A 12,486-nucleotide genomic window follows, 5' to 3' on the forward strand; every position below is an offset into this window, starting at 1 on the left:
AATTCTGGAATTATGACCCAGAAAACCTTACTGGGTAAAAGTATATATCTCTAGTTACTAAATTTTATTTACGTAAGCACAATTCTTTTACTGGAATTTTTTTTTCTTAATAGCGAACTAAAAATAATGAAATTTATCTTTAAAAACAAAAAAGAAACTTCTACTGGAGGCCCCGGTATGATGGATCATACCTGTAATTCCAGTACTCTGGGAGGCCAAGGTAGAAGAATTGTTTGAGGCCAGTTTGAGCTCAACTTGGGTAATACAGCAAGACCCCATCTGTACAAATATCTTAAAGAGATTAGCTATGTGAGGTGGTGTACACCCATAGTCTCAGCTGCTCAAGAGGCTAAGGTGGGAGGATTGCTTGAGCCCAAAAATTCAAGCCTGCACAGAGCTACAATTGTGCCACTGCAGTCTAGCTTGGTTAACAGAGCCAGGCCTTGTCTCTTTAAAAACGAAACAAAAGAAACAAACAAAAAATATTGGAAGCAGATACAAAACATTCACTTACTAATATATACACCACTCTCACACCAAAAAAGCAGACATCAACACATGTTCTAGGTATTCATCTATTTTCTCATGAAGAAAGACAATGTCATCACCCCTTATGATAATAAGCAAAAAGTCAAAGAAAAGAATAATTCTATTAAAATATTATTTGAAAAATTCAATGGCTCATCAATGCCTAAGAATAAAATTCAAAGTCCCTTCCTTATATTGTACATTTTAAACAAGAGGTTCTTATACAGGTCTCTCCCTTCGTCCCATTATCAAATTACTTAGTATTTCTTGAATATGCCACACTTTCTCATACTTCTCTGCTCTGTACATGTGTCCGCTGCTTGGAATAGACTTCTTCCTTACACTCCCCACCCCCTTTTTTTTTGAGACATAGTCTTATTATGTCACCCTCAGTAGAGTACTGTGGTATCATAGCTCACAGCAACCTCAAACTCTTGGGCTCAAGTGATTCTTTTGCCTCAGCCTCCCAAGTGGCTGGGACAACAGGTGCCCACCACAACACCCGGCTATTTTTGTTGTTGTTGTAGTGGTCATTGTTGTTTAATTGGCACAGGCCAGGTTCAAACCCAGCAGCCCTAGGGTATGTGACTGGTGCCATAACCACTGAGCTACAGGCACTGAGCCCTCTTCCTTAAACTTAACAGCAAATTCCTGCTTCTTCAAGAATTAGCTCGAGTCCTAAGTCTTTGACAAAGCATTTTGCCTTAACTGAGTTCCCTGAGGACTCAACTACATACTCTCTATCATATTACTCATCACACTGTATTGCAAGTAATGCTACTAGTATATTTTTCTTTCAAAGACAGTTAACTTCCTCCTTTTTTAGCTCTCTGAAGGGACAACTTTCTCCAACTGTTTAGTATGAATTCAACAAATACAAGCTGACTATACTCTGATTCCTTAACAGAGTTAAATGGACTCTCTTGAAAACAGCCCTTTTAAATTCCCAGTTTATAATGCAGTTCTTGCTACTGTTTACCTCCTCAGACGTGGGATAAAGTATTTGTTGCCCATGTATTTCCCTGCCTTCATAATGTTCTTTAAAGTGATGTGGAATGCTTAGGCATCATTAATCACCATGTGTGATCATTGCACCAAGACTAACTAGCATTTGTATTCAGTTAACCTTAATGCACACACTTCAGAAATGTTCCTTTTATTTGGAAAAAACAAATTCATCCTTCCACTTTACTACAACTGAGATATATCACAAGGGGGTGGGGGGAAGATGACACTTTTTTTTTCTTGATAGTTTTAGTTACGATACTGATAAGTCCTGTTAATGTGCAACAAATACCATAATGTAGATACAGGGCATTCAAACAAAATACACAGTTCCCTTTTCTTGACGCCCCCTTCTAACCATCATATTATTCATCCATAGTATGAATCCATAATGACAAGAATGTCCGTGAGCCCAACAAACCTGATTAAATGAAGGTCCTTTTCCATAGGGGCCTTTTGTCACTGGTGCCTGGGCAGATATTTGAGATAATTTAGTGTTGCAAACTTCATCTGCTTCTTTTTGGTTTTCAGTGTTTTCAGGGGCTTTTGAAACTTGATCCTCACTGAGGAATCAAAATGCAGAGGATATAATAAAAAGTAAAATGGACAGACTGTATCATAAATAAATGTACTATCTCTACTAAAAAAACAAAAACAAAAAAACCCCAACTTACTCTTACATGGTTTCTTTTTTTTTTTTTTTTTTGCAGTTTTTGGCCAGGGCTGGGTTTGAACCCACCACCTCTGGCATATGGGGCCAGCGCCCTACTCCTTTGAGCCACAGGTGCCGCCCTTACATGGTTTCAAGGGAAAAAATATATCAGGGAATGAGATGGGCTTGTGACTTAGTGTTGCTAACTTGTTTATTCAATAAATATATAGTATGCAAGTACAATGAGTTGGGTATTGTGCTTATCTAGGTTCTTATTACAAGGCATAAAGTGCAATACAGTAATTGTCCAAACCTGGACACTCACATTTGACACAAAACCTGGCAAAGAAATATAACCTATCATTTTCTATCTCCTCCATCCAAGAAGTCTAATTCAGATTCATCTGAGTAATACTGGAAATACTATTTAACTGTATTCTAATTTATTCTTATGTAATAAACCTATAGTATGTTTACAAATCACAGGGATCTCACAAATGATCACGTATATCATATCACAATGCTGCGACTGAGAAGTCACACCAAGATGTGCATGGAAATTTCTGTGTATTTAAAAAACTCAACTATTATTATAATAACCCACATATTCCTGACTGATGTTCCTATATTCCAGAAGAAATGAAAGAGATAAAAAGCTTCCATTTTCCAAGGCCCCAATGTTGTTTGCTAAGTTAAAAAAAAAAAAAAATCAAACACTTGAAGCAGCTGTGGTAACCCAAGGAATTATTCTCTAATTCATAAATATGAATCTTTTTTTTTTTTTTTTTTGTAGAGGCAGAGTCTCACTTTATCGCCCTCGGTAGAGTGCCGTGGAGTCACACAGCTCACAGCAACCTCCAACTCCTGGGCTTTAGGCAATTCTCTTGCCTCAGCCTCCCAGTAGCTGGGACTACAGGCATCCGCCACAACACCCGGCTATTTTTTGTTGCAATTTGGCCGGGGCTGGGCTTGAACCCACCACCCTCGGCATATGGGGCCGTTGCCCTACCCACTGAGCCACAGGAATCTGGTTGAGCAAGTAGTAATTTGCATCTCAACACTGTTTATTTAAATGTACCTTCTTGAGAAACATAAAATCTTAATTCCTTGCTTAGCTATACTGTATTAATTTGACTCATTAATTACTCTCCTCAGCAAAACTTCTTAGAAAATGGAGAAATTCTATAAATAATGAGCAAATTTCTATTAATAACTCTCTGCATAAATAAAGTCCTCTCAACAAATTCATACCGTTAGTAGTAGAAGATATCACAACTTACCTGATATTCTCTTTAGGACTACTACTTCCTTGCTCATCATCATCACTGAAATTCAGCTGTTCTGTATAGTCTACTTCCATCTGAGCACCTATTAAATTAAGGAAAATTTATACTAACCGCTTAGTATCAGACTTTAGTATCAGACTAAAGTATCTCACAACTTAAAAGCACTTAACTTATTTTGCCCCTTACCTGCCCAACCTTCATCAGCTTCAGCATCCAGGTTATCAAATTTATCAAGCTCCTTCAGTTCTGATGCACTAAGAATGGATGGGCGTTCAGGCTCAGAGGCCCATGAAGGAGGTGGTCCTCTTCCTCGAAGGCCTCTAAGGAAGGGGAGGTTGAGGTAGGAAAAGAAACAAAGTTTTAATGATACTAAATTAAAACAGTATTAAGAGATTGAAATTTATTTTGTTTCTCTCTCTTTTTTTTTTTTTTGAGACAGAGTCTCAAGCTGTGACCCTGGGTAGAGTGCAGTGGCGTCATAGCTCACAGCAACCTCAAACTCTTGGGCTCAAGTGATTCTCTTGCCTCAGCCTCCCAAGTAGCTGGGACTACAGGCACCCGCCACAATGCCTGGCTATTCTTTTTTGTTGCAGTTGTCATTTTTTTTTTTTTTTTTTTTTTACTTTTAGCTGGCCCAGGCTGGGTTCAGACCCACCAGCCTTGGTGTATGCGGCCAGTGCCCTAACTGTGGAGCTATGGGCGCCACCTGTTTCAATTTAAGATTAGTGTTTTATATGCCAAGACATGCAAAATGTTTTTACAGTGTATGAAAAAATTAATACTGACACAATTATAGGACAATACATAACTGTTGTATATTTAATAAGCAAAAAGGTTTTTTTTAAAGAAATTCTCAAATACTTAAAATAAAACAAACATGCTAAAGAATAACATGAAAAAAGTAATGCATATTTTGGGCGGCACCTGTGGCTCAGTGGGTAGGGTGCCAACTCCATATAGAGGGTGGTGGGCTCAAACCCGGCTCCGGCCAAACTGCAACAAAAAAATAGCCCGGTGTTGTGGCGGGTGCCTATAGTCCCAGCTGCTCGGGAGGGCGAGGCAAGAATCGCCTAAGCCCAGGAGTTGGAGGTTGCTGTGAGCTGTGAGCTGTGTGACACCACAGCATTCTACCAAGAGCAATAAAGTGAAACTGTCTCTACAAAAAACCAACCAAACAAAAAGTAATGCATATGTAAATTAATTTTTTAAATATATACATAAAAAATTTTCTGTATGGTTTTGGGGTTATCAATAAATGAGACAGGTTTGTGACCTAGTGTTGATATAACCCTGGATCTATATCATAATTTTTAATTCATATTAACAGAAACTATCAACATAACTAAAAGTATCAAATAAAAGCTGAAGTTTCACTTTTTTCCCCTTATAATAATCCCAATTTTATGGTCAAACTAATCTCAAAATATATAACTTTAAGAAAAAACATCATTTGGTTTGGTGCCCAGAGCACAGTGGTTACGGCACCAGCCACATACACTGAGACTGGCGGGTTCGAACCCAGCCTGGGCCAGCTAAACAATAATGACAACTGCAACAAAAAATAGCCGGGTGTTGTGGCAGGCGCCTGTAGTCCCAGCTATTTGGGGGGCTGAGGCCAGAGAGTTTGAGGTTTGCTATGAGCTGTGAGACTCTGTCTCACACACACACACACAAAAAAAAAAAAAGAAAAGAAAAGAAAAAATAACATTCAAGAGGATGCTGAAGCTTCACATTGAGAGTGAGAAAGAGAACAAGAGTAAGTAGTCATTAATATGACAGGAAGAAACAAATGTCATCAATTTTAGGATTGTGGGTTTTAGTTTTTAGAATGTGTGTCAATTTAAATTTTTAAAGGAATAAAGTATTTTTTCTTGTGTATTGTTAAGACCTAATTATTTAGTGGCAATTGTATTTTAGGGACAGAAAAATGATCTATTTTTCTATCACCACAGTCCATTTAACCTTCAGGAAATCTTAGCATACATGTTCCTTGCAAAAGGCAACCATCTAATAGTCTTACTTGTTTGTTTCAGATAAAGAAGGTGGGAATCTCATGGGACCATGTAGAGGAGGATATGCCATCCTCGGATACTGTTGAAACATCTGAAGGGAGGAAAAAAAAAAATTTTGATAAATTTAACAACTCACTTATAAATAACAGCAATAAAAAAATCAACTTGACTAGGCCTAGGCTTGAAATGAGAATTTATAGAAAGTATAATTAAAATATACAGTAACACTAATAATGAATTTTACCTGCTAGCATAGATTATTAACTCCTAATATCAAGCCATTATAAGACACTGCCTCCACCACGTCTTTACAAATAGAGATAATAGAGGTACATGCTATGAGGAACTTCTGTGTCTCAATAAAATTACATAAAAATGATTGTACAATGACAACTTGTGTACACACATGCACCCCAGAAAACTGCAAAGCCTCAAAAAGTGGGAATACTAGAAAAGCAAATAATGTAAGCCTTTATCTAAAAACAGTAGACTAACTGGAGGCAGACTGGTTGATAAAGAGAAATCAGCTCAGATAAAATTAAAGGATAGTCCACAATCCAAGGAAGGGAGGGAGGAGGAAGAGCTACTTGGAGATTTTCTATGGATAGGTGGATTCTCAAATTATTGCACAGATAATAATTATAAACTGTGGTCCAAACAGACCAAATTAAAATGTTCTTTGTGGGAACTTAGCTTCGAGAAGTAAAACTTAGGGAGAAACATTAAGACAGATTATAGTCTCGGCACCTGTAGCTCAAGCGGCTAAGGCACCAGCCACATATAACAGAGCTAGTGGGTTCGAATCCAGCCCAGGCCTACCAAACAACAATGACAACTACAACCAAACAATAGCCGGGCGATGTGGAAGGTGCCTGTAGTCCCAGATCCTTGGGAGGCTGAGGCAAGAGACTTGCTTAAGCCCAGGAGTTGGAGGTTGTTGTGAGCTGTGATGCCACAGCACTCTACCCAGGGCAACAGATCGAAGCTCTGTCTCCAAAAAAAAAGATAGACAGATTATAAAGACAAATAACTTCAAGGGATTAATCCTATGATTTGGAAAGGAAGAAGTGTCAAAGAGTGCCTGGTCATTTACTATTTGTTCATATCCAGGCCAAATTATATGAAACTGTAAATAATATGAAACTGTATTACCATAAACACATAATTTGTATCCTGAAATACAAGATTAGTTTTTCTAAAAAAAAAAATGTGTGTTAAATGAGAAAATTACCTTATACTTGAAGAAAGGCTATGTCTATATGATTATGCCACTAAAGAAGAAATTTCTCCTAAGTAGGGATGAAGAAAAGTTAAGTTAAGAAGCAGCTAAAACTCTGCTGGGGGGGTTTGGGGAACACTGGAGAATTTCTGGTTGCATCATACTTCTCTGGTGAAGTTAACAAATACACTGTTGGAGGCGATCATACTCTCAAACTTTTTAGAATATTTAACAAGCAATTGTATTTAATTATGTATTTCCTTTACTCTAGAATGTTTAAAAATGTAGTATCAATACAATGAAGGACTAGAAAATGTGATGGATATTTAGAACCAGAATACTTAGGAATTAAAAACCACGAACTAAATAAATATGACATAGATTTTTCTTCCTCATGAGAGTAATGGGTCTTCTGGAAAATGCAGGCTGACAGCAAATAAAAGAACGAGGCCACGGAATCTTATGGTTTATAGAAAATGCAGGAGTCAGGAGTATATGTGTATGTTAAATGAAACTACAAAGATGAAATCAACAAAATCTAGACTCCGAGAAACTTTACAAGTTAATAAATAAATTATCACAGATAACCTCGATGGAATAAGATTCTTAGGAGAAATTTGAACCAATTTCAAAGAATGGTCATTGTCTGGATCCTAAGTGACACAAAACCTGGCAAAGAAACTGAAATACTGACACAGTATCTGAGAATATTAAAAAAAATTACTTTTCTTTTTTTTTTTTTGTAGAGACAGAGTCTCACCTTATGGCCCTTGGTAGAGTGCCGTGGCCTCACACAGCTCACAGCAACCTCCAACTCCTGGGCTTAAGCGATTCTCTTGCCTCAGCCTCCCGAGTAGCTGGGACTACAGGCGCCCGCCACAATGCCCGGCTATTTTTTGGTTGCAGTTTGGCCGGGGCCAGGTTTGAACCCGTCACCCTCGGTATATGGGGCCGGCGCCCTACCGACTGAGCCACAGGCGCCGCCCTACTTTTCTTTTTAGGTGTGATACTGGCATTGTGAATTTTCCCCCAAGTTTTTATCTCTTAAACTATAACTTAAAATATTTATAAATGATATGTCTAAGATTTATGTTAGTAATCCAAAGTGGTGGGAAAAGAGGTGGATTCACTGTACTATTATCTTTATTTTGTAGATGTTTAAAATTTTCCATAATAAAAAATTTAAAAAATAACAAGTGGGTCTATCCATGGGTTTAATAATTATTTTAAGGCTGAATGTAATATGGTAAGAAAACATCTATAATCCTTATTAATGATAAAGACAGGAGTACTGCTATTTCTTATAGATTAATTTTTACTTAGGTATTAATGAAAATAAGGAACTAAACTTTTCCCCATTCCAGTTCTGTCCTGGGACGCCAGATCAAAAACCTCGCATTTGACTGCTTGTTCCCTGAACAATACTCACATAAGGAGGCATCATAGCTCTATACTGGGAAGCAAGGGCAGTCTGCTGTCCGTTCAGTTTAGCCTGTGGAGGGCCACAAGCTATCCTCTTCTCCACCACTTTGAGGATATCATTTTGCTCTGATGTTCCAGCTGTGCTTTCTTCCTGGCCAGGCAGCTTTTCATCTTGGTCAGATGAAGAAGGTGAGCCAGTAGACTTACCACCATCTCTCCAACAAGCAACATCTGGTACAGAGAGAAAAGAAAGGAAAAAGGAAAAAATCTGAAAATGAAACCAAGTAAAACCCAACCAGGCACATTTCAAGAAAATGTAAGCAAGCAGGCACAGCAAAAGAGCACAGAAGTATTTGGGTAGTCTACAGTAGTGGCTTCCAAGGCAAAGAAATATACTTTGGGGGCTGGAGGTTAATATTAGAACTTCTCTATGAAGCTTTATCAATATTTTATAGAGAGATTAAAATCACTGTTCTCATTTGATCAGCAGTCATGTTTCAAGGTAAGATACACCTGAGGTTTCCCGAGGGAGAGAAAGTCAGAATTCTCCAATCTAGAAGGGCTAATGGCGACGCTCTGATCTGTTTGTTTTTGACTATTCTTGCTAGTTACATGTACCCAGGTAAGCAGATTTAGTGACATTATCTGGTTTAACTACACTTAAGCAAATAAAACAGATAAGTGGTTTGTGAGAAACCTTATGTGATAACCGGTCTCCAAGAAGGCCTGAATGGTCTTAACTTTCTGGTATTCATACCCTGTATATTCGGTCTCACAGTGTGCCAGGGTTGTCTGTGAAATCTGTAGAATACGTCCCTTTTGAGATTAGGGAGATTGTTAAGTACAATTTCAGTTTACTGTTTTATGTTGTCAAATTTGTTATGCAACAGTAAACAACTGACAAAAATTCAACTGAACAAGAAAATAGCAGAGCTGACACATCTATTCCTAAAATGGACTCATCAACCACATTAAGATGATCAAAAAATAAAAATGACTCAGATTTATTCAGGTCTGCAAAAGAAATGACCCCCCATGTTAAATGTCAGGCCATTAGAAATATGGATTTATAGGTGGTGCCTGTAGTTCAAGCGGCTAAGGTGCCAGCCACATACAACAGAGAGGGTGGGTTCGAATCCAGCCTGGGCCTGACAAACAATGACAACTACAACCAAAAAATAGCCGGGCGTTGTGGCGGGCACCTATAAGTCCCAGCTACTTGGGAGGCTGAGGCAAGAGAATCGCTTAAGCCCAGGAGTTGGTGGTTGCTGTGAGCTGTGATGCCACAGCACCCTACCCAAGGCTATTGCTTGAGGCTCTGCCGCAAAAAAAAAAAAAAGGAAAGAAACATGGATTTATAAACATTATTGTCATACAGGAAATCTCCCCATGTGTATAAGCCCTTTTAAGATATTTCATAAAGATAAAATGAAATCACAATAATTAATAAGACTTTTTTTTTAAGAGACAGAGAGTCTCATTTTGTCACTCTTGGGAGAGTGCCGTTACGTCACAGCTCACAGCAACCTCCAGCTCTTGGGCTTAGGCATTCTCTTGCCTTAGCCTCCCAAGTAGCTGGGACTACAGGTTAGCTATTTTTCTGTTGCAATTTGGCTGGGGCTGCGTTTGAACCTGCCACCCTCAGTATCTGGGGCCAGAGCCCTACTCACTGAGCCACAGGCACCGCCCAATTAATAAGACATTGTAAGATCAACGTTTTTTTTTTTTGTTGTTGAGACAGGGTCCCACCCTATGCCCCTGAGCAGAGTGCAGTGGGCGTGGTAGCTCACCACAACCTCAGACTCGGGCTGCGGGCACCCCGCTGCCTCAGCCTCCAGAAGCTGCTCGCGGCGGCGCCCGGCTGGGTTTTTCCATTTTTTCACCAGTCGGGGTCTCACTGTCGCTCAGGCGAGTCTCGAACTCCTGAGCTCAAGTGATTTTATGCTATTTTTAGTTTTAGCTTTATAATGTACATAAAATCTCCCTCATTATCCAAAATGATTTGTTTTCTCAGTTTTGAGTTCAGAAAGCAATGAATCACTAAATATCAATACAGTAATAAATGTATATAGTTTAGAAAGATAGTTGTATGTTGCAGAAGTTTGCTCAAAAACTTTCACTACTGTAAAAAGGTCCAACTATTAAGGTATATAAGACACCTGTGCATCTTGTTAAACTACAATTCTTGATTTAGTGGGCTGGATATTAGTTAGGTCCAAGATTATAGTATCATAGTTTATGTCTAACAAGTTCTCAAGTTATAGTGATACTGCTGGTGCAAAAATGATACTTGAACAGCACGTTAGCTATAGTGCTAGTCTGCCTTTTCAAACTAGACATATATAAGAGCAAGCAGCAAGTTAAATCACAAATAAATTCTCACTCTGTGCCTTTATGAAAGAGAAAGTACTCTTACTTGGTGGACGTAAACTGGGTCCAGGTCCATAGTTGTCATCATTTGCTTCCTTTTCTTTTTTTTCCTGATCCCCAGCTGCCTGCAGGCTGGGAAATTCTTGCTGAAACTGACTATTTACCTGGATTCCTATAGATTTAAAAAAAAAAATTAAAGGTAATTTTTATACTGAAGATAATTTAAATGACCCTCCCATGATAGAGCTCTCTGACTTTCTGATAATTCATTCCACATTTCAGAGATGAGTGTATATATTCACAAAACTTAAATTTATCTACAATTCTTTGGAAAGTTAATGAACAGCCATGAGGAGATAAAAAAAAAAAAATCTAAGAAAGGAATCTTCCACATACTATTCCAGAAGTCTCATATAAGATGACCAGGCAAGTGAGAAGAATCTTTCTTTTATTATGACTCCTTACATTTTCAAGTAAAATTCCTTTGCTAAAACTTAAGAATTACTTCAAGTCATATTACTAAAATAGATTTTTATGAATAAAGATTTTAAGTATCAATGTGAGGCTAAAATGCCTTCATTTACCACTGAGATACTGATAGTATCCCATTATTCACCTACTTATCTATCTATTTTCATGCTTCTATAAATTAAAAGGTCTGGTTTTATTAGCTTGAGGGCCTAGATTCATAAAATGTTTTACAGATAATTCCTATTTTGCAAATCAAATTCTGTTGGGGATTCTATCATTCCTTGGGGGAAGGGAAATGATACAGATTGTGCTTTATGGTTACTCTAGCTCTTTTCTTCTAGGAAATAGTAATAGTATGTTTGACAGGAGAGGATGGGAGCAAATACGGAGGTGAATATGGGTTTGTAATAATCTATGCAATGTCTAGGTACTTTTTATGTCTCAAGCTGAAGGTACAACCTTTGTCTGGACATGCAGTGGTAAAGATAAAATAATGTGGGCCAGAGATATCCTAAACACTTCCCCTTTAACCACTATCATTGACTTATAATGGCTCTTGACAATGAAATTCAGCTAGCCCAAGAGATTTTTATTTTTAAAAGACCCTTTTTGAGGGCCAGAGTATATGGCCCTCAAAAGGTTTCATTTCTTTAAAATGAAAAGAAACCTTTACCAATGCTTTCTGCCTCTACCAGTCCCCCCCTTATCTCCTGCATGGCTGCTCAGTAACTATCAAGCCTAACTAGTTTCTCCGGCTAATGTCCACTTACCATCTCCTTGCCCACCTTGCTTGTTACTGGCCCATGATTTGGGAGCAGGTGCTACTTCTGGGGGAGCTGCAACCCCAGGTTTTGGTTGTGCTGGTGGCACTTCTGGTGTTCTTTAAAAGAATACGAATCCATTATTTCAGACATTGTGTGTTTCAACAAAATAAAACCAATATTACATTTAAGGCGCATTTGTGTTAAAAGTACTTTGACTACGTATTTACTCACAGATAAATCTCCCTCCCATAAACGCTTTCCCTCTGCAACATTCCTTTAAATGAATTATGGCTCTTTTCATCCACTTTCATCTCTACCCTTAAATAACCCAATGAGACAACAGCTTTGCTTGTTTTCCATTTTGGTTTAAAAAAATGAAAAGAAAAGAAACACTTATGATCAAGCATATTTACCAAAAATATGTTTTGAAGAAGTGAACATTTATAACTAAAAATAACAGTATATGCATATATTCAGTCTGGACTGGTAGAATTTGTTGGGCTTGACTAAGGCTAAGCAAGCATTCCACCTGGCAGTCAACAGGTTCACCACTGTACTTATTACTGTTATTGCTGTTACAACCTGCCTGGTCCATTCCCATAGGTAAAAGGTATTTTAAAAAGGTGTATAGTTTTACTCAATCCCTATAATGAGGTAGTGCTTTAAAATGAAAAAGCGGTTAAGAGACTCACAAAATGCAATATATTTGCTATATATACTCAGAATTATAACTGGTTCATCACTAAACTAATTCTAC

At 38.0% G+C, this 12,486-nt stretch overlaps 1 protein-coding gene across 13 annotated transcripts in view; it reads right to left on the minus strand.

Moving 5' to 3' along the window:
• PRRC2C (proline rich coiled-coil 2C) overlaps positions 1-12,486 on the minus strand; it is a 122,574-nt gene that overhangs the window by 76,264 nt on the left and 33,824 nt on the right. For 12 of the 13 annotated variants that reach the window (XM_053607570.1, XM_053607565.1, XM_053607561.1 and 9 more), the window contains 7 exons: positions 11,736-11,845; positions 10,541-10,666; positions 8,132-8,355; positions 5,492-5,574; positions 3,658-3,791; positions 3,466-3,553; positions 1,955-2,096 (listed from right to left, as the gene is read on the minus strand). In XM_053607570.1, the coding sequence (XP_053463545.1) occupies positions 1,955-2,096; positions 3,466-3,553; positions 3,658-3,791; positions 5,492-5,574; positions 8,132-8,355; positions 10,541-10,666; positions 11,736-11,845 (907 nt within the window). The remainder of the gene's footprint in view (positions 1-1,954; positions 2,097-3,465; positions 3,554-3,657; positions 3,792-5,491; positions 5,575-8,131; positions 8,356-10,540; positions 10,667-11,735; positions 11,846-12,486) is intronic. The other variant, XM_053607564.1, reaches the window with a different exon arrangement.

Source organism: Nycticebus coucang, chromosome 10 (assembly GCF_027406575.1).
Source record: "Nycticebus coucang isolate mNycCou1 chromosome 10, mNycCou1.pri, whole genome shotgun sequence".
Lineage (NCBI taxonomy): Eukaryota > Metazoa > Chordata > Mammalia > Primates > Lorisidae > Nycticebus > Nycticebus coucang.